Below are 22,817 nucleotides of genomic sequence, written 5' to 3' on the forward strand. Positions count from 1 at the left end.
TTGCTTAGTAGCAAATCCTTCATCATTCCAGTTTCTTATTATAGTAGTCTGTGATGGTTAAATTTTATGCATTAACTTAGCTGGGCCGTGGTACCCAGATATTTAATCAGACATTATTCTGGAAGTTTCTGTGACGGTGTTCTTCAGATGAGACAAACATTTACATTGGTAGACTTTGAGTAAAGCAGATTATCCTCCATAATGTATCCAATCTGTTGAAGGCCTCAATTCAGCATAGGCTGACCTCGTTTGAGCAAGAAGAAATTCTGCCAGTCAGTCATCTTTGAACTTGAACTACATTTCCTTCCTTGGGTCTCCAGTCCACCAGCCTAACCTGCAAATTTTGGATTTACCATGGCTCCACAACTGTCAGGTGATTCCTTAAAATAAATCTCTCTCTATACATATACACACACACACACATCTGTATACATCCTTAGCTCTGTTTCTCTGGATAATTCTAACAGTTCTAAACATTAAACTACCTCTCTTCAGATTGCTATGTGGTTTCTGTCTCTTGATTTGGATCCTGACAAATACACCATTATTTTCCCCTGAACTCAGAATCCATAGTGCAACTATCCAACATCTTTACTTGGATGTCTAACAGGCATGCCAAACTTACAGCCAAAAGTAAGCTCTTGATGTTCCTCCTGCAAACTTGTTTCTCTTACGCTTTTTCCAATCACAGCTAAAGACAACTCCATTTTCAGTGAGGCTTTCCCTGGCTAACCCACTTTACAATTGCAGTCCATCTTTAAGCAGCCCCAGCCACACTTTCAATCCTTCTTCTTTGCTTGCTATTACTGTTATCTAATTATTATATGTATTGGGCTTCCCAGGTGGCTCAGTTGGTAAAGAATCTGCCTGCCAATGCGGGAGATGTGGGTTTGGTCCCTGGGTAGGAACATTCCCTGGAGAAAGAAATAGGAACCCACTCCAGTATTCTTGCCTGGAAAATTCCATGGACAGAGGAGCCTGGTGGGCTACAGTCCATGGGGTCACAAAAGTGTTGGACATGACTCAGCGACTAAACATCAACTATATGTATTACTTGTCATGTTTATTAGGTAATTTGCTCCATTAGAATATAAATTCCATAAAAGCAGGAATCTGATGTGTGTGTGTGTTTAAACTGCTGCATGGTCATAACCTAAAGTAATGCTTAACATGTGGTGAATAATCAATGCATCTCTGCCTTTCACTTTTAGTAAGGACTACAGTGCTAGTTATTTTTGAACGTCTTGTTTATCCCAAATTCATAAATACATTCTACATTTTCTTTCAAAAATTGTTTTTGCTGTTTATGTTTAGATTGTTAAGCTAAGAACTGATTTTTCTGTATGGTGTGAGATAGGGTTCACATTTTCTTTTTACCACTTCTGGAATAACCAGTTGCCCAGCAGATTATATTTCTATCGTGTGTGTGTGTGTGTGTGTGTGTGTGTGCACGCGCGCCTGAATGCATGTGTGTACGCACTCCGTGGAATTCTTCAGGCAAGAATCCTAGAGCAGGTTGCCATTTCCTACTTCAGGAGATCTTCCCGACCCAGGGATTGAACCCACATCTACACTTGTGCCTCTTGCACTGGCAGATGGATTCTTTACCACTGTGCCATCTGGGAAGCTCATATTTCTACCACATAATGGTTTCATGTAGCTTTCTCTCATAATGGCTTTATTGCTCTACTTTCTGGAGTCACTGGCCCTGTGCACTACTCAGTATTAAGGTTCTACAATAATGAAGCAAAACAAAGTATCAACCCCACAGTTTTATTTGTAAAGAACAAAGCATGAAAAGTCATATTTAAATGTACTCCAAAACCTGAAAAACCCACATCAGTTTCTCTGATACATATGTTAAAGTGCTTGATATCACAATACTTTTTAAATTTTAATTATGTTCAGATGAAAAAAAAATCCAGTTCTGATGCATTTTGTTAACAATACAAAGAAAAAAATATATAATTTAAATGCAGAAATGCTTATTTAAAAAAAAGACACACAGGATACATTTATACATGGTTCAAGTGTAACACAGAGAATTCTTTCTATATGTTTAACACCCTCATTTGATTGACAACAGGAACTCGCACCATACCTCTCTACTGTTAACAAGATCTGTCTGGTGTTTGGAATAAAGACTGGGCCACACACAAATACATTTAGGTAAATGTGTCAAGCATAATTCCCTCCCACATAACCCAAGGATACCCTGGATTCATTCAAATGAGCAGAATGTTTTTGATGATTTTTTTTCACTCTGATATTAATTGCTCAGTGTGATACCTTTCTGGATCCAATCTTTATTTTGTCCTTGAGAGGACAATCAGGGCTGCTAAGATCTGAAAGGATGAGGTTCTCCTTGGATTATTCTGATCACACTCCATTGGTATCCTCTTCAAAAAGCTTGGAAATCAGTTTTATTCAAGAGTTTTATAAATGGATTTTAATAGGAATAAGAGACCTAGTAGTTTATTGTTTCTCCTTTTACACTAAAAGGTAATATAACAAGTACTTATATAAGAAACACGGACTTCAAATGACATGGATGACGTGGAAATAGAATTCACTTTATAAAAGTAGAGAAGATCTCAAGACTCCATTCTCAATCAATGAAGGTGTATTAATACTGAAATATAAATAGCTATGGTTCAGATTGTCCTTCCAAATGGTGAAAAAGATAGACTAGTTTCTATAAACCTCACAGAGAAAATACTCAACAGTTCTCAAAATGAAAATCTACTGAAAAATCATAATTCTTAGCAGAAAGAAGCTATTTTATAATTAACAGCTACACTCCCAATGCTGTCAAATAAATATTTCCCTGGGCAATCTGAGGTCCTTGTCTGTTGCCTCATGTTTCAAAGTATCTGAGGGGTCAGCATTTACTATACACAAACTGTTATGTATAGTCTCCATCCCTCTTTTACTCCCATTTACATATAACAGTGCTTTATTGCCAAAAAAGGAAATATGAGCAATTCAGTATTTCCCCTGTATATTCATACAGTGTGACAGAAGTTCATTAAAATGATTTCTTAAAAAGCCATGTTAAAGTAAATACCACAGGGTTACAAAAGGTACAAAATGTATGAAATATTTAAAATAAAATTTAGAGGGAAATCATAAATTTTGCAAGCTTTCGGTTTCTTCTACCAGATTCTTGCCACAGTGGGAAAGAGGAAGGGAAGGTCGGGAGGCCTTCCTTCTGTTCTCAGTAGCCCCATTTTCTCCACTGAGAACACTGCTTTATACTGCTCCACACTGAGCCGCAGTCATTTAAGGCGCAGACGAGCCCCCAAACAGAACAGGGCTTCAGGGTCTCACACATAATACCAACACTGGTGTAATGGCCCTATATCAAAAAGGTGATTATTAGGACTTTCAGAACATTTGAAAAACACTTGGAAGATAAGTATTTCAAGAGGTAACATTTTTGGCAATTTAATTTTAAAATAATTTCTTCTTAAGCTATTTTGTGAAAATACTAATCATGACTCCAGGCACAACTTTTAATTTATTTTGAAGAAAAAAGTCAAATTTGATTTTTGTATACTTTAACTTTGAAGTATGATGATATAGTGATATACTAATATATTAACAGCAAAAAGTATACCTCTGAGTGACTTTCCAAAGTCAGGTCGGAAGGCTGTGTACACTTATAGGTACATTTATTCTAAGAATTTTGCTGCTGTCCTGCTCAAAATACTTTGATACTCAAAGACAGTTATAAGCCATGTAAGAATTGTCTTACTTACTGTATCTCTTACATGACCCCAAACTCTGCATAAGTATCCTTTTCATTCATCAACTTGGGTTCTAAGAACTTTTTGTTTCCAAATAGAAAATTTCTTCTGAAAAGCCACCATTACCCATCACTAGAAATATTCAAAAGAATGGGCTATAGGGCATTCGGGCAGCTCATAAGGAGGTCCAAGGGGTGTGAAGCACAGGCTGTGTGACTGGACTGTGTATAGACTCCCACGGTGATAACTAAAGGGCACAGCATTCTAGACGATGTGTCCGTTCTGGTGTGATTTCTTCTTCTGAAATTGGTCATTTCACTACTGTAGTCAGATAATAGAAAATGGGATGAAATTTCAGGTCAAACTCTTGGGGGGTATTACTTTCTAAAGTAATGGGTTTACTCACAGGTCTGAAATCCACTTTTGCTCCTAGTTTTGTTTTTGGCCGTGCCATAAGGCTTGTGAGATTTTAGTTCCCTGACCAGGGATGAAACCCAGGTCCTCAGCAGTAAAAGTGTGGAATCCTAATCACTGGACTGCCAGGGAATTCCTGCTCCTACTTTTTACAACAGGTGTAATTTTCTATTACTTAAGGTCAATTTGTTAAAATGAATATTAATCCCTATAAATTATTACTATAAATGAATATTAATCATTATCTGCTACCTATATAGGTGGATGAATTAAGATCCAAGGGTAGAAAGACTTATTATTAATATGAATGCCTTGAAGGCCAGTCTCATGTAGCCTGGTATAATTAAAAAAACATGAATTCTACACCCTGTGCTGCCACTGACCAGGTGTGCAGGTAAGTATTTAATCTCTCTGATCCTTAAGTCTTCCCATCTGTAAAATGAGAAGGCTAGATGAGACGACTCAATTCTAGCATGCTAACCTAAGTCACCTCTCTGTTTGTCCAGAATGTGTCAGAAGCAAGGCCTTCGGAAAAGGTAACAAGAACAAAACCCTAGATTGGATCATTCTGTGGTTTCTCATCATTGAAACAGTAAGCACCTGGGTGAAACAGGTTCTGGATATGTCCCATAATAGACTCTCCATGTCCCAGGGGTAGCCACACCACTGTGGGCAAACTTTAGCTGCAGGCAAACAAATTTCTGGTCTACCCAGGTCACCCAGACCCATCTTAAACCCTTTCCATGGTTTCTAAATGCTGCCTTCAGTTCTCCCTTACCTCCTCAAAGACTCAGTCACATATTAAAAGGGAGTGTGCCTTGGCTGAATGCAGTGTTTGATAACGGGAGTGGGGCACTTATTTCACTAGTTTCTTCCTCAAGAGAAAAAGGGAAGCAACACTATTGGCTAAAGCCCAGGACCCGCAGATGACACAAGGGTCCTGAGAGGCCATGACTTTGCTTCTCAGTCACAACTGGGAACAAAACCTGGAGCTCTGCTAAGGCAATTTCACTGCTAACAACGTGCAAATGTCTAAATTACTTACAAGACCAACCGTAACATGAAGACTTACGGTAACGTGCTAACACTGTATTTAACTTCCTTAAAAAACACCAAATTGCAAAGTTTCTCACAACGTTTGGTCTTCCAAACTGTTGCCTCTTGTCTGGCTTCCATTTTGCCAGTCTGCGCAGTACTGGCTTTTACCTTCCTGGGCCCGCAGTATTACATTTTCACCCCTGCTTACAAAGGAACATACAGCTGGCCCTGAAACACCCAGAAAGGGTTCATTCTTTCTCTCTTCTGGTATTTGCATTATCATGGTCAACAAATACTTTCACAAAAACATTCCAAGCCACACAGAGTCCTCCTCCTCCTTCGACATTCTTTCCATTTCCTGAGGGGGGATGGGCACTGGAAGAGGGGAGGCGGGTGATTGAAACCAAACAAAGAGTGTTTGTGGTTATTCTTGAGAGGTAACTGCAGGGTTGAGATGGCCAAATTAAAAGTATAGAATCAAACTGCTATTTGCAGTTTTTAAGACTATGAGGCCAACACTCTGAAATTCACATCTCCCCAAAGTACCTCAAATAACAAGAATAAAAATGTCAAGGATGAAGTTAGTCTAGGCTAATCTTTCCAAAGTGTAAAGAAGTTAATATAATCCCACAATTTCACAGACTTCTCAGGGCTTTGTGTGTTCTCTTTTCAGTGTAGCCAAGCTCCTGGGGTCCAGTATTTAAAATATTTGAATTATATCTTTATCTTGTGCTGATGAAAAAATTTTTCCAAGACTGGAAGAGTGGCTCAATTCAAATTATGAAACCATCTGAAACTTAAAAGATGTAAATGAGGGCTACTCTCCCCTACAGCAGGTAAACTGTTTACATTCACAATATAAAGGGTAAGACACCAGGATGGCTGGCAAGTACATAACAATGCTTTCTGGATTCCTTTGTGGTACCTGGAGGAAATAAAAAGCCCCAATGGGTTGTACTATATTTACATGTTTACTGGCTTCTTCCTGACTAGCACCACTCTCCCCACTACCCAACTCCCAATACTTTTAAGCTACTGATTTTAAGTTACAGGAGTATTCAATCTAAGAAAAGTATCTTATTAGAGTAATAGAATTTCTTAAAGAAGAGAGAATATTTACACACATCTAACACATGAAAATACTCTATTTTATACTAAATTCCAGGTTCAAATGAACTACAATACAGCATTTTGCCTTGTCTGCAGTGTGAGGACTGTTCACATTGGGGGACACGCCGTGCCGCCCCTGCAGTGACTCACTGACTTGTCAGACAAGTCCAAATCCGTGCCCGTTGTGGGGAAGGTTCAGGAACAAGGGTTCTGGTCTGAGTTTCTAGCTAATTGGGTTACACATCCACTCCTTTGATGAGCGAGCCTTCTAAGACTATGGTGAAGTCCTGGATGGTCTGCAGAATGCGGATAAGGGAGTTGACCGTCATGTGATCTCGCAGGAGGGCGCTCTCCTCATACATTCGGGTGATGGCAGGACACTCGGCTAACAGAGGAATCCACTGTGGGAGCAGGCGATCTCTGCAGACCCAAACAGAAACAAGTCCTGAGCACTGCTGCCCTGCTGCAGAACTACACACACACTGGAGCTTTGGACAGAAGGTGCGAGGCTGAATGGGGCGAAATCTAGCCAAGCTCTGAGGTCACCAGACAGAAAATCAAAGTCAAGTAGTTGGATAATTACTGGTTAAAAAGATAAGGTAATGAAACAGTGTACGCTAAGGGGGAAAGGAAACCTATCAGATTCTATGAGTGAGTTTGCACAAGTTGGCCATCAAGACTTAGATGTGGTAAAGATATTCTCTATTCTGATTCTACCTCTTTTAAAAAGAAGCAGAATGTCATTTTGTATTGTTTAACAGAGATGTTATCCAGACATCTGTGACGACATGCCACAGTAGATCTTTTGGGAAGAAAGCCTCCATTAAATTGTAGGGACTAGCACTTTAAAAAAAAATTTACACAACATAAAAAGGTAAGAATAAAATCAAAGCAGAAAACATTAAGTAGATCTTACAAAAAGTAAGTGTTACATTGATTTAATAAATCACAACAGTAAAGAGAGAAAAGGAGATAAGGATCATGCTCAAAAGGAACTTAAAAAGCACAGCTGAAGTTGGACAGCTTTTATTAAGAAGAAATATAGAATTTAGCTCAATTAACTAGCTGTTTCAGGAGGACAGGATCTCATCTTTAATGTTTCCTAATTACACTGACATTAGTATCTGTCGCTAAGTTGCTTAGACACCCTTGCTGAGCAGCTGCCAGTATACCTTCATGACAAGGCAGCTAGGCCATCCTACAAGAGGTGCTGGGGCTTAGAAGAAAACAAACACTGCACGGATAAAAAATCTTCTAAGGGTCTGTGTGGTTCATTTCTTACAATTTTGACAGCTGTTTTAAAATTAATGGATTGTATAGCTCCTATGTGTCATTTTACAAAAAGAAAGGGGTAGGAAACTGTCTTAAAGAGACTTTCCACAGTAAGAATTCTACAGTGTCATCAAATTTAAAGCAATATGGTACTGTGTACACACCATACAAGCTCTGTACAGAAAATATGTATGTGTGAGTGTGCTGTTGTGTCCAATACCTCCACCTGTCTGTGGTGCAGTACTGTGTCATGGTTCAGAGCTTGGGGCTCTGGGGTGACACTGGGTATAAATCTTGGCTCTGCCTCTTTCTAGCTGTGTGACCTTTGGAAAGTCTGTTAACTTATCTGTGCCTCTTCTACTTTCTATTTTCTCACCTATACAGTGGGGATATTGCTTGCTCCTTCATGCAGTGGTGGTGGTGAAGTGATAGGAGGGTTAAATGAGATAATACATGGGAAGTGCTAAGTATAGTGCCCAACACACAGCAAATACCCAATAAACAGGAGTCTCATAAAACTTGGAATGGAAGAAACCAACCGGAGAGCTTTGGAAGGGGATGGTTTGGTATAAACCTTTCTAAATTCTTGTTCAACACATGACAAAGATAGGGAAAGTCAAGAACTGGCTTAATACCGTGTTCCAAGGCAAACTAAGATCTGGAATTTGCCATCCTTCCCAATATTCCGGGGTGCAGTATTAATAGCATTTACATAGTGGCAGAAGGTTTTGCAGGATGATTTCTGAATGAGGACATCATCTTCATTATCTAGAATCTGGTCAGTGGTTTCAAAATAAGCAACTGCTCTCTCTGGGGAAGGAAATCAGAGATATTACAATACACATTAATACTTCATATACAAAAAGATGAAACAGTTTATTCTGGAAATACTAAAGATGCTTTGCATTATAGCCATTCCTAAAACCAAAACCATTATTTTATCATTGGTTTCACAATAAATCCTAAAGGCCCATGTTTCCTGGTAGAACCATATGCTCCCAGATATTTATTTTCTAATCTAGACTACACTCTAGATGGTTAGAAAGCTTACTCTCTTTAGAATACCTTCAAAAATGGCAATTGATAGCAACGAAAAAATACACATGGTCTTGTCTGTTAAGACTGGATCCTTCTAGGCGTAAGTAGCAAAGACATGGTAGCCACTGAGGTGGTGCCCTTTGATCCAGTTATAGGATGGCTGGCTAACATTCTGCAGCAAAGTCCTTGAAACAGAACTGCTTCAGTAAATCTGAGGAAGAGTTATTAATACACATATCAGAAGCAGGGCTAGTAAGATTCAGTGCATTCCAAAAGGAAAAAAATACCCCGCTCTAGGGGCCTAGCTCTGTCCACTTTCCTTTCTTTGTCTAAAAGTTCAAATTTGGATAAAACCAACCATTTCATCCAGGTCTTATTTACAAAACATGAAACGATTAATCACCCTGTTAAAGAGACTGTGAATTGTAGAAGAGCTGCATAGCAAAATAAAGAATGCAAAGTTTAGGGAGCTAGAGAACCACAATCTAATTGAACTTTCCTGAAGATGGAAACATTCTATATCTGCAAGGTCCAATTCTATAGCCCCTTGTAGGGCCAGTATGACTAAGGGAGTCAATTTAAAATTTGATTTAAATTAAGTCAATTTAAATAGCCACATGTGACTAGTGGTTACCATACTGGATAGCACAGAACTAGAGTAATCTTTTTAAAACAAATTATATCCTATTCCTCAGCTCCCTGGTAGCTCAGAGTCTGCCTGTAATGCAGGAGACCTGGGTTTGATCCCTGGGTTGGGAAGATCCCCTAGAGAAGGGCGTGGTAACCCACTCGAGTATTCTTGCCTGGAGAATCCAATCCCCATGGACAGAGAAGCCTGGCAGGCTACAGTCCATGGGGTCGCAAAGGAGTCGAACACGACTGAGTAACTAAGCACACCTTAGCGCCAAGTCTTCCAATGGCTTCCCATTCCATTCAGGATAAAGACCAACTGCTTTCAAAGACACAGAAGGCCCTCCACAACCCGGCTCTAGCAATAAAGATCCTCTCTCCAAATACCCACCTCTCTCCCTCATTCTGTTCCAGTCACACTCACCTCCTTGCTGCTCTACAGAAAGCCAAGCACAGCCCCACCCTGCTCTGCAAGGGCACCTGTCTCAGCCTGGGGTGCTCTCTTCCTGGTATTCACAAGGCTCACTTCCTCACATCCTTAAAGTCTTTGCTCAACAGTACCTTATCAACAAGGTCTATAACCTTCCTAATTAAAAGAGTTCTCCCACTCCGTTTCCTTTTGCCTTGCTCCATTTTTGTCTGCATCAATGATGACCTTCCAACGTATCAGATAAATTACATATCTGTTATGATTTTGTGTATTGTTTGCCCTCCTGACCCCACAAGATTGTAAGTTTGTCAACCATAGGAATTTCTGTGTCTTGTTTACTTTTAACTTGAAGTGTATATCTTGAGCATCTAAAATAGTTTAGAATATTGTGAACACACACACAGAGATATTTGTTGACTGAATGAAAAGCACAGACACTGCTTATTTGATATTTACTTTGAAAAACATATACCCTTAACACCAACCCTTATTTGCTCAAATTCTTGGGCTTTTTGAGTTTTCTAAGACACATTTCAATGACCTTACAACAATGCACACCAGCTTTAATTTACCTATGAAGTCCCAGATGAAGACATTCTTGTGAAAGATGCGAGCTGATTTGAAGCCATGGTGGAAAACTTGCTCAAGCGCCGCAACTAAGCCGCTCTCTCCACACAGCAGCACAGTGAGGCTTCCTCTCTGTGGAGAGCAACACAGTGCCAGAGAATGAGCTCCCGCATCGACGTTTAAGAAAACAGCAGAGGAGCAAGTGCTGAGGGTAGCTGTGAAACATGTTTTTGCAGCTATTAATTAACAAGCTTACAAATAAAAATTAAAGCACCTTTTTATTGCCCTATGTATCATGTATAAAAGCAGCTTTAAAATCCTACCACAGTAAGTTTTATAGCCCATCATACCTCTTTTTCAGGTTTGTGAAAATGTTTCACAATGTTGTTCACAGCTTCTCCAATTCCTTCTTGGATCTGTCCTGCATTGGGTTCTAAAAAATAATGAATAATGGCGGAAATTTCAGGCAAGGAAAATAAACCAAGTACTACAGGACATCAACTGTGCCTGCCTGTACAGGAAACACTTCACCAGGGCAGGCTGCCTTGTCAGGGATCCATGGAACTTGCCTTGCCAGTTTGGTCAAGTGAGGCATACTGGCACAAAGGAAAAGGATCTAAGAGACCCCCAAGACTCAAATCCCAGCCTTCCCATTCAAAATCTGTAACTATAGTCACCAATTTTAAGTATGTAATTTGATGAGTTTTGACAGATGTGTAGACATGTAACTACCACTATAATCAAAATACAGAAAATTGCCATCAACCCCCAAAGTTCCGCTGTTCCCCTTTTCAGTCAATTCCCTTCCCCAGCTTGTAACTTTGTAACCCCTGTCAACTACTCATCTGCTTTCCATCATTATTATATTGCCTTTTCTAGAATTTAATAAATAGAATTGTATAATGTCTGCTTTTTCTCACCTGGCACAATACTTTTGATTCATCCATGATGTTAGCTATATCAACAGTATTGCTGAATAGTATCCCACCGACTAGATGTATCACTATCTGCTTATCCACTTACCAGCTGGTGGATATTGCAAGTGTTTCCATTCTGGCTATTATGAATAAAGCTGCTTGGAAAATTTGAGTATGAGTCTTGGTATAGATATATGCATTCATTTCTCTAGGATATATACATCTAGATTGAGAGTTCTGGGTGAAGTGTAGGGTTAGTACATGTATATATCTTTATAAGAAATTGCCAAATGGTTTTTCCTTTTGTATTCCCATTGAAATATATGCGTATTCACTATTGTCTATCCTCTTTTTAGCTATTCTAGTGTATGTGCGGTATTAAGTTTACTTTGGAGGCAGAAAAGAATTATGGATAAAGGGAATCATTTATTAAAGAATAAGGGAGATTGTTAAAGACTGTATCATTCTAATAGTTAATATATCACTATATGCTAACAAACGGATATAGAATAATAGTATCTAAGGAAATTGCTTTGTTAACTAAGGACCTCTTAGGTACCTCTTATTAATAAGGTACCTCCAATAACTCATGATTATTGTCTATGAATTGAAATAAAACCACTTGACTGTCTCTTTAGTTTTCTGTGGCTCCTGTAATAGATGACCACAAATTTAGTAACTTAAAAAAGGGAGAAATTTCTTCTCTCACAATTCCAGAGGGAGAAGTCAGAAATCAGTATCAATGGGTGGAAATCAAGTTGTGGACAGGGCTGTGCTTCCTCAGGAGGCTCAATGGAAGAAGTTGCTCCTTGCCTCTTCAAGCCCAGGTGGCATTCCTTGGCCTGTGCCCACATCATCCAGTCTCTGCCTCCATCTGTCTATTTATTGTCTTCTCCTCTGTGTGTCTAATTTCCTCTATCTTATAACAATACATGTAATTAAATTTAGGGTTCACCTGGATAACCCAGATAATTTCCCTATCTCAAGATCCTTAACTTACTCAATTGAGTAACATTTACATATCCCAGGGATTAAAATTTGATATCCTTGGGAGACTAAAGACCACATTAGTATAAACTAGAAGTTTATTGTGCTATTAAAAATGGCATGTGAACACAATATCCCATCTGTAGAAGTCACTTTTTTATATATTTTGTCACTTCTACAGGAAGTTTGGGGGTGGGGTGGGGAGTGGAATTTTTAGAATTACTCTTAGACAAAGGGGCTTTGGATAACTAGATATGAGAGTACTATAACTGTCCTTATTCTTCCTTGAAGTTTCAGGCAAAATATTATTTATTCATACCTTCAGAGCATAACTGAAATAGAGCAGGTGGTTTTTTATTGGATTTTAACATCTAAATTCTTCAGGCTTTTAATTATTTGTAATTATCCTGCCTTATTTCCCCCCTTTTCTCTCTCCACTCTAAAGTCTTTCTCACAAATTAATTTTCCTCAGCTTTCTTTTTAATCTCCTTACCATAATTCATTTAACACAACAGTTTTTTATGAAATGGCCAAATGATGCCTAAAACATCTAAGACACATTGGAAAATAAAAAAACAACTAATTACTGGTAGTTTTTCCTGTCAGTGATGTGATGCTCAGTCTCCTGGCCACAGTGGGTGATTTCTGCTGGGGTGGAGTCCGACACTGCTTTACTAGATCCTCATCTGCTGCTGATGTCATCAATTCTCCAATGAGAATTCTCTCCAGACTTCCATCATCAATGCCTTTCCCCAGCCACCGCCCACATGGGAACCTAGCAGGACAGAAATAACCTTCAGAATCTCCAATATGTTACTAGCTTTAATCAGAATTTTTAAATGGCATCAAGGGTGAAACCCATCATTTTAGTGGGTGTTCAGCCTGTGGGTGATTTTTTCATTATAAAAAATTGCAAACACTTAAAAAAGAAGACAAAAAAATAGACACCCATGTTCTTATGACTTAGTTATAACATTCTCCCATATGCTTCATTTTTGTTTTTTGTTAAAAGTATTTTAAAGTAAATCACACATCAGGACATTTTACTAATTACTTCAGTGAATCTCTGAAAAATAAAGAAGTCTCTCTTGTATAGCCATAAATTATTATTATCAAATTAAAGTAACTTTTAAATATTTTCTCATACCTCATCTGTATCAAAATTCTGTAGTTAGTGTCAACAAGAGTATCTTCAAACTAGATGTTAATGGGGGAATTAAGTTCCAGGAAAAAAGGGGAGAATGTTCTCAAAGAGGAGTGCTGGCTGCAATCAGGAGTGTCCAAAAGAGCCTTTTGTCTTACTGATATTATTTTTTAAGTTTCTTTTTTTCCTTTTCTTACCAGAGTTTCAATCTTTTTCAACATATTTGTGGACTAAGTGTTAGCAGCAAACACAATCAGTCTTTTTGAGAAGTATTTTGGGGGCAATTTTGTATTTGGAACAAAATAACAGAACTTTGTTATTACATAAACAAGACAACCCAAAAAACTAAAGTAAAATTCAAAAGGTAGTGGGAAAGCTTTAGAATGAAAATAATTCTCAAACTTTTTCTTGTCTAAAAAGTATTAAAAGAAGTCTGAACTCCCAAGGACATTTACTTACCTATATGTATGTCCTGTGATTTCATTTCTGACCATGACACAATCCACTAGCCATTTGGCTAACAGTCCTGAGTTATCGTGACCGATCTGGACAGTCGTCAGCTTCCCCAGATTCTGGCACTGTAGGGACAGGATCATAAGGTACTCAGTTCCCAATCTTTTCCTGCCACCTCTCAGCTTTAGTAGTGGTTCCAAACAATTTACAAGTGCAGAGGACTCTGCATAATGTGTTCTGTTGTGCACTAGAGAAAAATATCCAAATAGATCCCTTCTAATGAGACAGGAAACATAGGAACATTATTAAATGAGAGGGATTACATAATGTCTGAGAGTAGATATGTAAACAGGTGCTTGAAGAACACTTGGGAAGGAACAATGATTTCCAACTGGAGAATCCAGAAACATCACCGTAGATTTTTTTTCCTTTGAAGGATGAGAAGAATTCCAAAAAATGGGAAAGGATGCTATTTAGTTATAGAGAGGTCAGAAAAATAATTATAGACATAAAAAATCACCAAGTTCTTCTGCTTTAATAAATACTAAGGCAGACTGACCTCAAACATCATCTAGAAGTCTCTGAAGCTACTGTTAAAAAAAAAAAAAACATAGTTATCAGCATTCTTCCTGACCCTTTGTGGGTAAGTACAAAAGAAAGTGATGATAAAAAAAAAAAAGCGATGATAACAGAAATGGTAAAAATAAATGTCAACAAAATTCTGATGAAAGATCACAGACCCCAACTGACTATGTATAGCTGGGAACCTCAAAGCTATGAGTTCTCAAAGCACTTCACATCTTTGAATCATAGCGATCTAGGTGATGGAGGAGGGCATGTTGAATTAGTTGTGGCAGCAGAGATGGAAAGAAGCAGGCAGATGTGAGAGTCTGGAAACAGCAATGATGGGACTTATAATGCAGTTTATGCTTTATAGCAGTCAAAGAAAAGCCAAGGATTTTAATCTTTTATATACAGATAGCTGTGAGCCCACTGAATAGTGTCAAAATAAGCTCTTGGGCAGTGTCATGACTCTGAGTGGAAACTGCCATTCCTAGACCCCAGGAAGAGAACGTTCAGTTAGTACCATTTCCCTTCGGAAAGGAGAACAGATGTTTGTCTCCTTTCTGCATGCCAGGATCAACCAGCATGTGGGCTCAAAAGTATGGGGCTACTTCACCAGGTAAGACCGGAAAACTGACTATCATAGTGAGAGGTATTTTCGCAAGATCACTTTATAAATATCACCATGTGGTCTAAAGGCCAAAGCATGAAAAGCAGCTCCCGTTCCCTTTGTCCAGGTTCAGGCAGGGTGAATTTACAGTTTGGAAGAGAACCACTGTGGGGAAAGCATTCACCTGAATGTTCTCTACGTGCCAGGTTTTACAACACGCATTGGGAATTATGGAAAAGGACCTGGCAAAGCCCCAGAGTGCACCACTACAAGTAGAAATACACAGCTTAACAATTAAAATAACAATAAGAATGCAAAACAAATTCATGTGTTCCAGACAACTTTTGGAGAAGGCAATGGCACCCCACTCCAGTACTCTTGCCTGGCAAATTCCATGGACGGAGGAGCCTGGTAGACTGCAGTCCATGGGGTCGCTAAGAGTCAGACACGACTGAGCGACTTCACTTTCACTTTTCACTTTCATGCATTGGAGAAGGAAATGGCAACCCACTCCAGTGTTCTTGCCTGGAAAATCCCAGGGATGGGGGAGCCTGATGGGCTGCCATCTATGGGGTCGCACAGAGTCGGACATGACTGAAGCGACTTAGCAGCAGCAGCAGTAGCAGACAACTTTAGGTATATAATCTTCTAAATGATCCTGCATGCTTAATTACCCTTTGTATTATTTGACTCGGGGAAAAATGAAAAACTGAAACTGGCATTGTTGTGTAGAACTATGTATGACACTTTGTGCTAAGAAAGCAATTAGCTGAACCTACTTCAAAAGTCATTTCAAGGAGGTTTTTGGGAATCTGCATTACTCCCGTGTCTCCTAGTTCTCCTGATACACAGATCCAAGGGTTTGACGTGATGATCGCGTTGCTCAGCTTTTTGATGGGAATGATCACTGACCTATATGGAATCACTGAAAGAAAAATGCTGAAATTAATACAAAATAACAATGAAGTTCTCCTGAAGAAAACAAATGTATGTTCAGAATTCTGTTGGCTTTCACAGATAATTTGCTTTTTAATGATCTATCAAGATATAAACTTAAGCAACAGGATGAGATCATAACCTCCTCTAGTCTAGAAAGATGAGGTCTGGTATTAAGCCACAAGTCCCAGTACTTGTACTAGTTTCCATACTTATACATCATTATGTATACATGGCATTGTTGTTGTTCAGTTGCTAAACTCTGTCCGACTCTTTGCAACCCCCATGGACTGCAGCACACCAGGCTCCTCTGTCCTTCACTATTACCTGGAGTTTGCTCAAATTCTTATACATCGAGTCAGTGATAACTATCTAACCATCTCAACCTCTGTCACCCTCTTATCCTTTTGCCCTCAATCCTTCTCAGTACCAGGGTCTTTTTCAATGAGTTGGCTATTCGCATCAGGTGGCCAAAGTATTGGAGCTTCAGCTGCAGCAACAGTCCTTTCAACAAATATTCAGGGTTGATTCCCTTCAGGATTGACTGATTTGATCTCCATGCAGTCCAAGGGACTCTCAAAAGAGTATTTTCCAGCACCACAATTCGAAAGCACCAATTCTTCAGCACTCAGCCTTCTCATGGTCCAACTCTCACACCCATAACATGGCATGCTTATCATCAGCACTACATTTTATAAACAATGTCAGGCATTAGCACCAGAATACCTGAGGACATAGACAGTGACTGTGTAGTATTTTCATTGCTTTGATGTTTTTATTCATTTTGTTCCAAAATGGAGTACAAATGAGCATGGTTACTGGCATGGTTTCATATAAGGAAAGTGGTTGGTGACTACTTGCATAGTATCTGCTTGTTGCTGATTTTCTTGGGCAATGCTTCACAACACTGCACTCCAGAACTTTCTCACCCCAGTGTTACAGTCCTATATGCAAAGCCAGTAATAGACAACAGCACCTCCATTCCAGTTGTAATATGAAGTCTATTAGCTACAACTTGGAAAGGGGGCTCTAGGGCAAGAGATGCCTCAGGGAGAGAATAAGGATGCGGAAAGGAATTTGTGAAATCGTCCCTTTGAAGGCTCTTCAAAGGCAAGCCACTAGATGTCACTGGCCAAACACCATTGTTTGCTCAAATGTGGAACCCACAGTTAGGCATTCCACACACCTCCATTTCCTTTAAAAAATGAGGACGGCTCAGACACATTAGCATATTTTTAGCCCTCAGAGCCATACTTTTTTTTTTTTTTTTTAAAGCAGGGTAGAATCAATATTTTGGTTGGTATTCTCTTCATCCAGTCACAAGAGAACTATTAAAAAGTCCTCTTTGAAAGAACTACATGCAGGATTAAAAACAGTCACTGGACAAGGGGCTCAGATACTGCCTCACAAGAGGGGTTCATGTTTCAGTGTGCTCTTAGATGAGCAAAATGAATGGGATAAATGGCTCATTTCTCTAATTTTACATAGAGGACTTTCTTTCTGTTGGCTGAATAACTCCCCTTTCTGTCCTTTTATTTTGGCTGAAGGAAAGGAAAATGTCAGAGAAAAAGGCCATATTTTCATGGCTTAGTAATCATGAGACTCAAACGATTTTTGAAACTGAAAGCAGAAGAGGTTAGTGCAAGATGTTATTTTAGGTGCCAGAGGCTACTCATTTCTTTCACTAATAGGATTAGAAAAGATGCAGAAAAAGGCTTGTTTAGGGTCAGCAGTTCTGTTGGCTGCAAAGGGCTCACAGATACACAACAATGATTTCATAAAGCAGAAAAAGAGTAGTAGTATTAAACTCAGAATATTTATTTCATGAAGTATTTCAATTCCCTGGTTTTAAGAGTTACATGGATAAAGAGAAATCTGCAGATATGGGGAAGAGCTTAGGAGTCCCTCTGCAATTTCTTTTCTTTCAAAATTGTGTATAACACCTTAGCTTCTAATTAACTAACAGTATCTTGACAGATATTACAGGTTAGTCTAATAACCATTCTAACTCCATTTTCTTTGTCTGCCTCTACCAGAGACTTAGAAGACCAAAACCTACACAACTCTGCCCAGTGAAATACTGGTTATATTTATTGAAATTTCTCAGAAAACTATGTTCTTCTGGCACAGATTCTGACCCCTCTTCCTTGGCACTGCTTCCTTCTTCAGGCTGGAGGGTAAACTGAGAACAGCTATCCTGTGATCATGAGGTGATTAGCACACACTGGCAGCGGTCACAGGGCTTGGGTTTGTGATAGCACTGCAGACTGCCTACTTCAAGACTTCTCACTGTGTAAGAAAAACAAAACTACCGATTTGTTTAAACCACTGTTTTCTGATATTTGCAACTGAAAATAATTCCTAACTGATACAAGTAAAAATTCTCCAAAGTAGGGAAGGGGACCAATGTGACAGAATAAATACTATAATTTAGTTTATCAAAAACACATCTTCAATCAGTATTTCCTCCCTCTTGTTGTTGTTCAGCGGCTAAGCTGTGTCTGACTCTTTTTGACCCCCATGGACCGTAGCATGTCAGGTTTTCCTGTCCTTCACTATCTCCCAGAGTTTGCTCAAATTCATGTCCATTAGCATTCAGAGTCTATTTAACCACCATATTCTCATTTTGCTCTTGACATCAATCTTTCCCAGCATCAGGGTCTTTTTCAATGAGTTGACTCTCCATCAAGTGGACAAAGTATTGGAGCTTCAACTTCAGCATTAGTCCTTGCAGTGAATATTCAAGGCCGATTTCCTTATAGTGACTGGTATGATCTCCTTGCAGTCCAAGGAACTCTCAAGAGTCTTCTTAACACCACAATTTGAAAGCATCAGTTCCTTGGTGCTCAGCCTTCTTTACGGTCCAACTCACACATCTATACATGACTACTGGAAAAACCACAGCTTTGAGTATACGGACCTTTGTCAGCAAAGTGATGTCTCTGCTTTTGAATACGTTGTCTAGGTTTGTCACAGCTCTCCTTCCATGGAGCAAGCACTTTAATTTCATGGCTGTATTCACTGTCCTCAGTGAGGTGATTTTGGACCCAAGAAAATAAAATCTGTCACTGCTTCCACTTTCCCCCCTTCTATTTGCCATGAAGTGATGGGACTAGATGCCATGATTTTAGTTTTTTGAATGTTGAGTTTTATGCCAGCTTCTTCACTCTCCTCTTTCACGTTCATCAAGAGGCTCTTTAGATTAACTTTACTTTCTGCCATTAGAGTGGTATCATCTGCATATCTGAGTTTGTTGATATTTCTCCTGGCAATCTTGATTCCAGCTTACAATTCATCCAGTCAGGCATTAACTGCTATATAAGAAGTTATAGAAGTTACATAAACAGGGTGACAATTTACAACCTTGTCTTACTTCTTTCCTAATTTTAAACCAGTCAGTTGTTCCATGTAAGTTTCTAATTGCTTCTTAAGCCACATACAGGTTTCTCAGGAGACAAGTAAGGTAGTGTGGTATTACCATTTCTTGAAGTATTTTCCACAGTTTGTTGTGATCCACACAAAGGCTTTAGTGTAGTCAATGAAGCAGATTTTTTTTTTTTTTAATTCCCTTGCTTTCTCTATGATCCAGCGGATATTGGCAATTTGATCTCTGGTTCCTCTGCCTTTTCTAAACCCAGCTTGTACATCTAGAAATTCGCAGTTCACGTACTGCTGAAGTCAAGCTTGAAGGGTTTTGAGCATAACCTTACTAGTATTCAAAATGAGTGCAACTGTATGGTAGTTTGAACATTCTTTGGCACTGCTATTCTTTGGGGTTGGAATGAAAATGGACCTTTTCCAGTCCTGTGGCTGCTACAGAATTTTCGAATTTGCTGGCATATTGAATGCAGCACTTTCAAAGCATCATCCTTTAGGATCTGAAATAGCTCAGCTGGAATTCCATCACCTCCACTAGCTTTGTTTGTAGTCACATTTCCTAAGGTCCACTTCACACTCCATGATGTCTGGCTCTAGGTAAGTGACCACACCATCGTGGTTATCTGGGTCATTAAGATCTTCAACATTCAGCAAGATTCTGAAGTCTTTCTGAATCATCAAAGTTTAATGATGTTCAGTTTAGTTCAGTTGCTCAGTCCTGTCCAACTCTTTGCAACCCCATGGACTGCAGCACACCAGGCTTCCCTGGCCATCACCAACTCCTGGAGCTTGCTCAAACTCATGTCCATCGAGTTGGTGATGTCATCCAACCATTTTGTCCTCTGTCGTCCCCTTCTCCTCCTGCCTTCAATCTTTCCCAGCACCAGGGTCTTTTTCAGTGAGTCAGTTCTTCACAACAGGTGGCCAAAGTATTGAGTTTCAGCTTTAGCATCAGTCCTTCAGATGAATATTCAGGACTGATTTCCTTTAGGGTTGACTGGTTTGATCTCCCTGCAGTCCCAGAGACTCTCAAGAGTCTTCACCACAGTTCTAAAGCATCAATTCTTCAGCACTCAGTTTTCTTTATAATTCAATTTTCATATTCACACATGACTACTGGAAAAACCATAGCTTTGACTAGACAGACCTTTGTTGGCAAAGTAATATCTTTGCTTTTTAATATGCTGTCTAGGTTGGTCATAGCTTTTCTTCCAAGGAGCAAGCATCTTTTAATTTCATGGCTGTTCAGTTACATGTTTACTATTATCATATACTGATTCTTTGAATTTATGTGTTTCAGATAAGACACTGCAATGTTTGTTTAATAAAACATTCCTCTTCACATCAACCCCATTTCCTACTGCAGGATGGGTTTTTTGGTAAGCAGACTCTGAGTCAGAAATCAGCATGAAGAATGCTGCTTCTGGGTTCAACATGTGAGGAAGAAAGGGTGGGCTGAGGCAGAAACTGAGCTCTGATGCTGTGAGTCCTCAGCTGATACCACAGTGAGTTCTGGGGCAGCCCAGGGATCAGGCAGGGATCCTGGCTGGCTTTAGTAGGACGGACAGCCTCAGGGATGGTAGTTTTCTTTGGTGAGACATTCCCCAAATAGCCGAGGGTTGTCTTCAGGAGGTGGGGCTGCTGGGCTGTAACCTTTATTGCTAAATGGAGATGGGGTTGGGCAGGGAAGGTTGGGGGAGGGGTGGATGTTACAGTGTCTGTCTCACTGAACTGTGGTATGTCTCACTTTTAAAAATATAAACTCTTATTCCATTAGTCATCCGAGCAGCACTTCACTTAACATTCACTTCTCCAGACTTACTGATAGTGGTGAAGACACTGGTGAAGCAGAAATAGTCCACAGCATTGAGGGAAAGAAGATGGTAAAGAAACTGCTCTCTTTCTTCTTCACAACGGAGAAAAGCATAACGTTTATAAAGCTTCCTAGGAAAGGATAAGACAAACACAAAGTAATAGTATTGTGTATTTTTCTTTATGTCTTCCGCTAAAAAATACTTCCTCTTAGACAAACGATGAGTAGAAACTTCAATCTAGAAAGAACAGACAATTCATAAAAATGAATGTATATACGTTAATATTTTAACCTACTTAGTAATTAAAGAAACAACCTCCTGTGAATTCATTTTGTCCATTAAAGTAATAAAGATTTAAAATTAATGATCAGTGCTGATGGGGGTGTATGTGGGGGGTGGCAGTGAATAACAGAAAGTGTAATCTGAAAATTTCAGAAAAGCAATTTGTTGGTAATATTTAAGTAATTAAAAATAATTATTCTTTGACTTATTAATTTTATTTTAAGGACTCAGTCCTAAGGATATAATACGAAATGGCAAAGATTTACTCACAAATGTCCACTTGAATATTATTTGTAAAAAATAAAAACACTGAGTTGGCCAAAAAGTTCATTCAGGTTTTTCCAACCCAATATATCATAGTATACTAATTTAAAATAAAGTTTAGGACTTTCCTAGTGATACAATGGGTAAGAATCCATCTGCCAATGCAGGGAACACAGCTTCAATCCCTGGGTCTGAGAAAATTTCACATGTCATGGCGCAACTAAGCCCAGGCGCCACAAGTACTGAGCCTGAGCTCCAGGGCCTGCAAGCTGCAACGAGAGAAGCAACAGCAGTGAGAAGGCCACGCACCGCAACTAGAGAGTAGTCCCCTGCTCATGGCAGCAAGAGAAAGCCAGCATGCAGAGTGAAGACTCAGTGCAGCTAAAAACAAATTTTAAAAAATTTGTTAAAAAAATTAAGTTTAAGAAGAATTTTAACAATAACAAAACTACTACTCCCCACATCTGCTATTAATAGCCTATGGTGGATTTTTTTTTTCCCTCATCCCATGGCTGAAGGACATAACATTCACTAAAGATAAATTTTTAAAAATACTGACTAGTTATAATCATCCATATTATAGTGTTTGGAAGATATCTTTCTGGAAAATTTAAACCACTCTGTGTTTCAGATGTTTCATTTCAAATAAGGATTGAATTTTAACTGAGTAAGAAAAAAACTACTGCTCCCTAAAACAGTAACTTTTTATTAAGCATTTACATTTAAGCATTTCCCAAGTATTTCATAGTTATTAATATATCTAATCCTCGTGATCACATGAGAGGTAAGTCTATTAGCATTCTCCTTTTACAGATGAGGAAAAGTGATAAAATGAAGTTAAGGATCTTGCCTAAAAGGCCATTCAAATAGTGAATAGTAAAGGCAGTATTTGAACACAGGCATTCAGATTTCAGAGACTTTATGACATAGAAAATGTTATGGTATAATATTAACCTGAAAAAAGGGTGAGCTGAATTGCAAATACAGTATAATCTTAACTAAGAGAACATGCATAGAAGGAAGTACAGTAGAAAACATGTAAGATACTTAGTAGTTACCTTTACGTAGCAACATTTTTAAACGACTATCATTTTCTGCTTTGTACTCTGGCCACAAAGGGCAGAAGACTTATCAGCAGGGATAAGGTGTGGGGAGTGTAGTCAGTTTTAAGAGGAGACGGTCAGGTTCACAGGCTGTACTTCACATCATATATTCTTTAT

General features: G+C 39.0%; 1 protein-coding gene and 1 long non-coding RNA gene across 3 annotated transcripts in view; one reads left to right on the plus strand and one right to left on the minus strand.

The window, feature by feature from the left end:
• The window catches only part of LOC113892611, a 49,777-nt gene that overhangs the window by 20,211 nt on the left and 6,749 nt on the right, over positions 1-22,817 (plus strand). The window lies entirely within an intron of this gene.
• DENND5B (DENN domain containing 5B) overlaps positions 1,755-22,817 on the minus strand; it is a 220,971-nt gene continuing 199,908 nt past the window's right edge. For both annotated transcript variants that reach the window (XM_027541658.1, XM_027541657.1), the window contains 8 exons: positions 21,060-21,181; positions 15,703-15,848; positions 13,756-13,874; positions 12,740-12,927; positions 10,599-10,681; positions 10,254-10,380; positions 8,219-8,393; positions 1,755-6,731 (listed from right to left, as the gene is read on the minus strand). In XM_027541658.1, the coding sequence (XP_027397459.1) occupies positions 6,548-6,731; positions 8,219-8,393; positions 10,254-10,380; positions 10,599-10,681; positions 12,740-12,927; positions 13,756-13,874; positions 15,703-15,848; positions 21,060-21,181 (1,144 nt within the window). In that variant the 3' untranslated portion in view covers positions 1,755-6,547. The remainder of the gene's footprint in view (positions 6,732-8,218; positions 8,394-10,253; positions 10,381-10,598; positions 10,682-12,739; positions 12,928-13,755; positions 13,875-15,702; positions 15,849-21,059; positions 21,182-22,817) is intronic.

Source organism: Bos indicus x Bos taurus, chromosome 5 (genome assembly GCF_003369695.1).
Source record: "Bos indicus x Bos taurus breed Angus x Brahman F1 hybrid chromosome 5, Bos_hybrid_MaternalHap_v2.0, whole genome shotgun sequence".
NCBI lineage: Eukaryota > Metazoa > Chordata > Mammalia > Artiodactyla > Bovidae > Bos > Bos indicus x Bos taurus.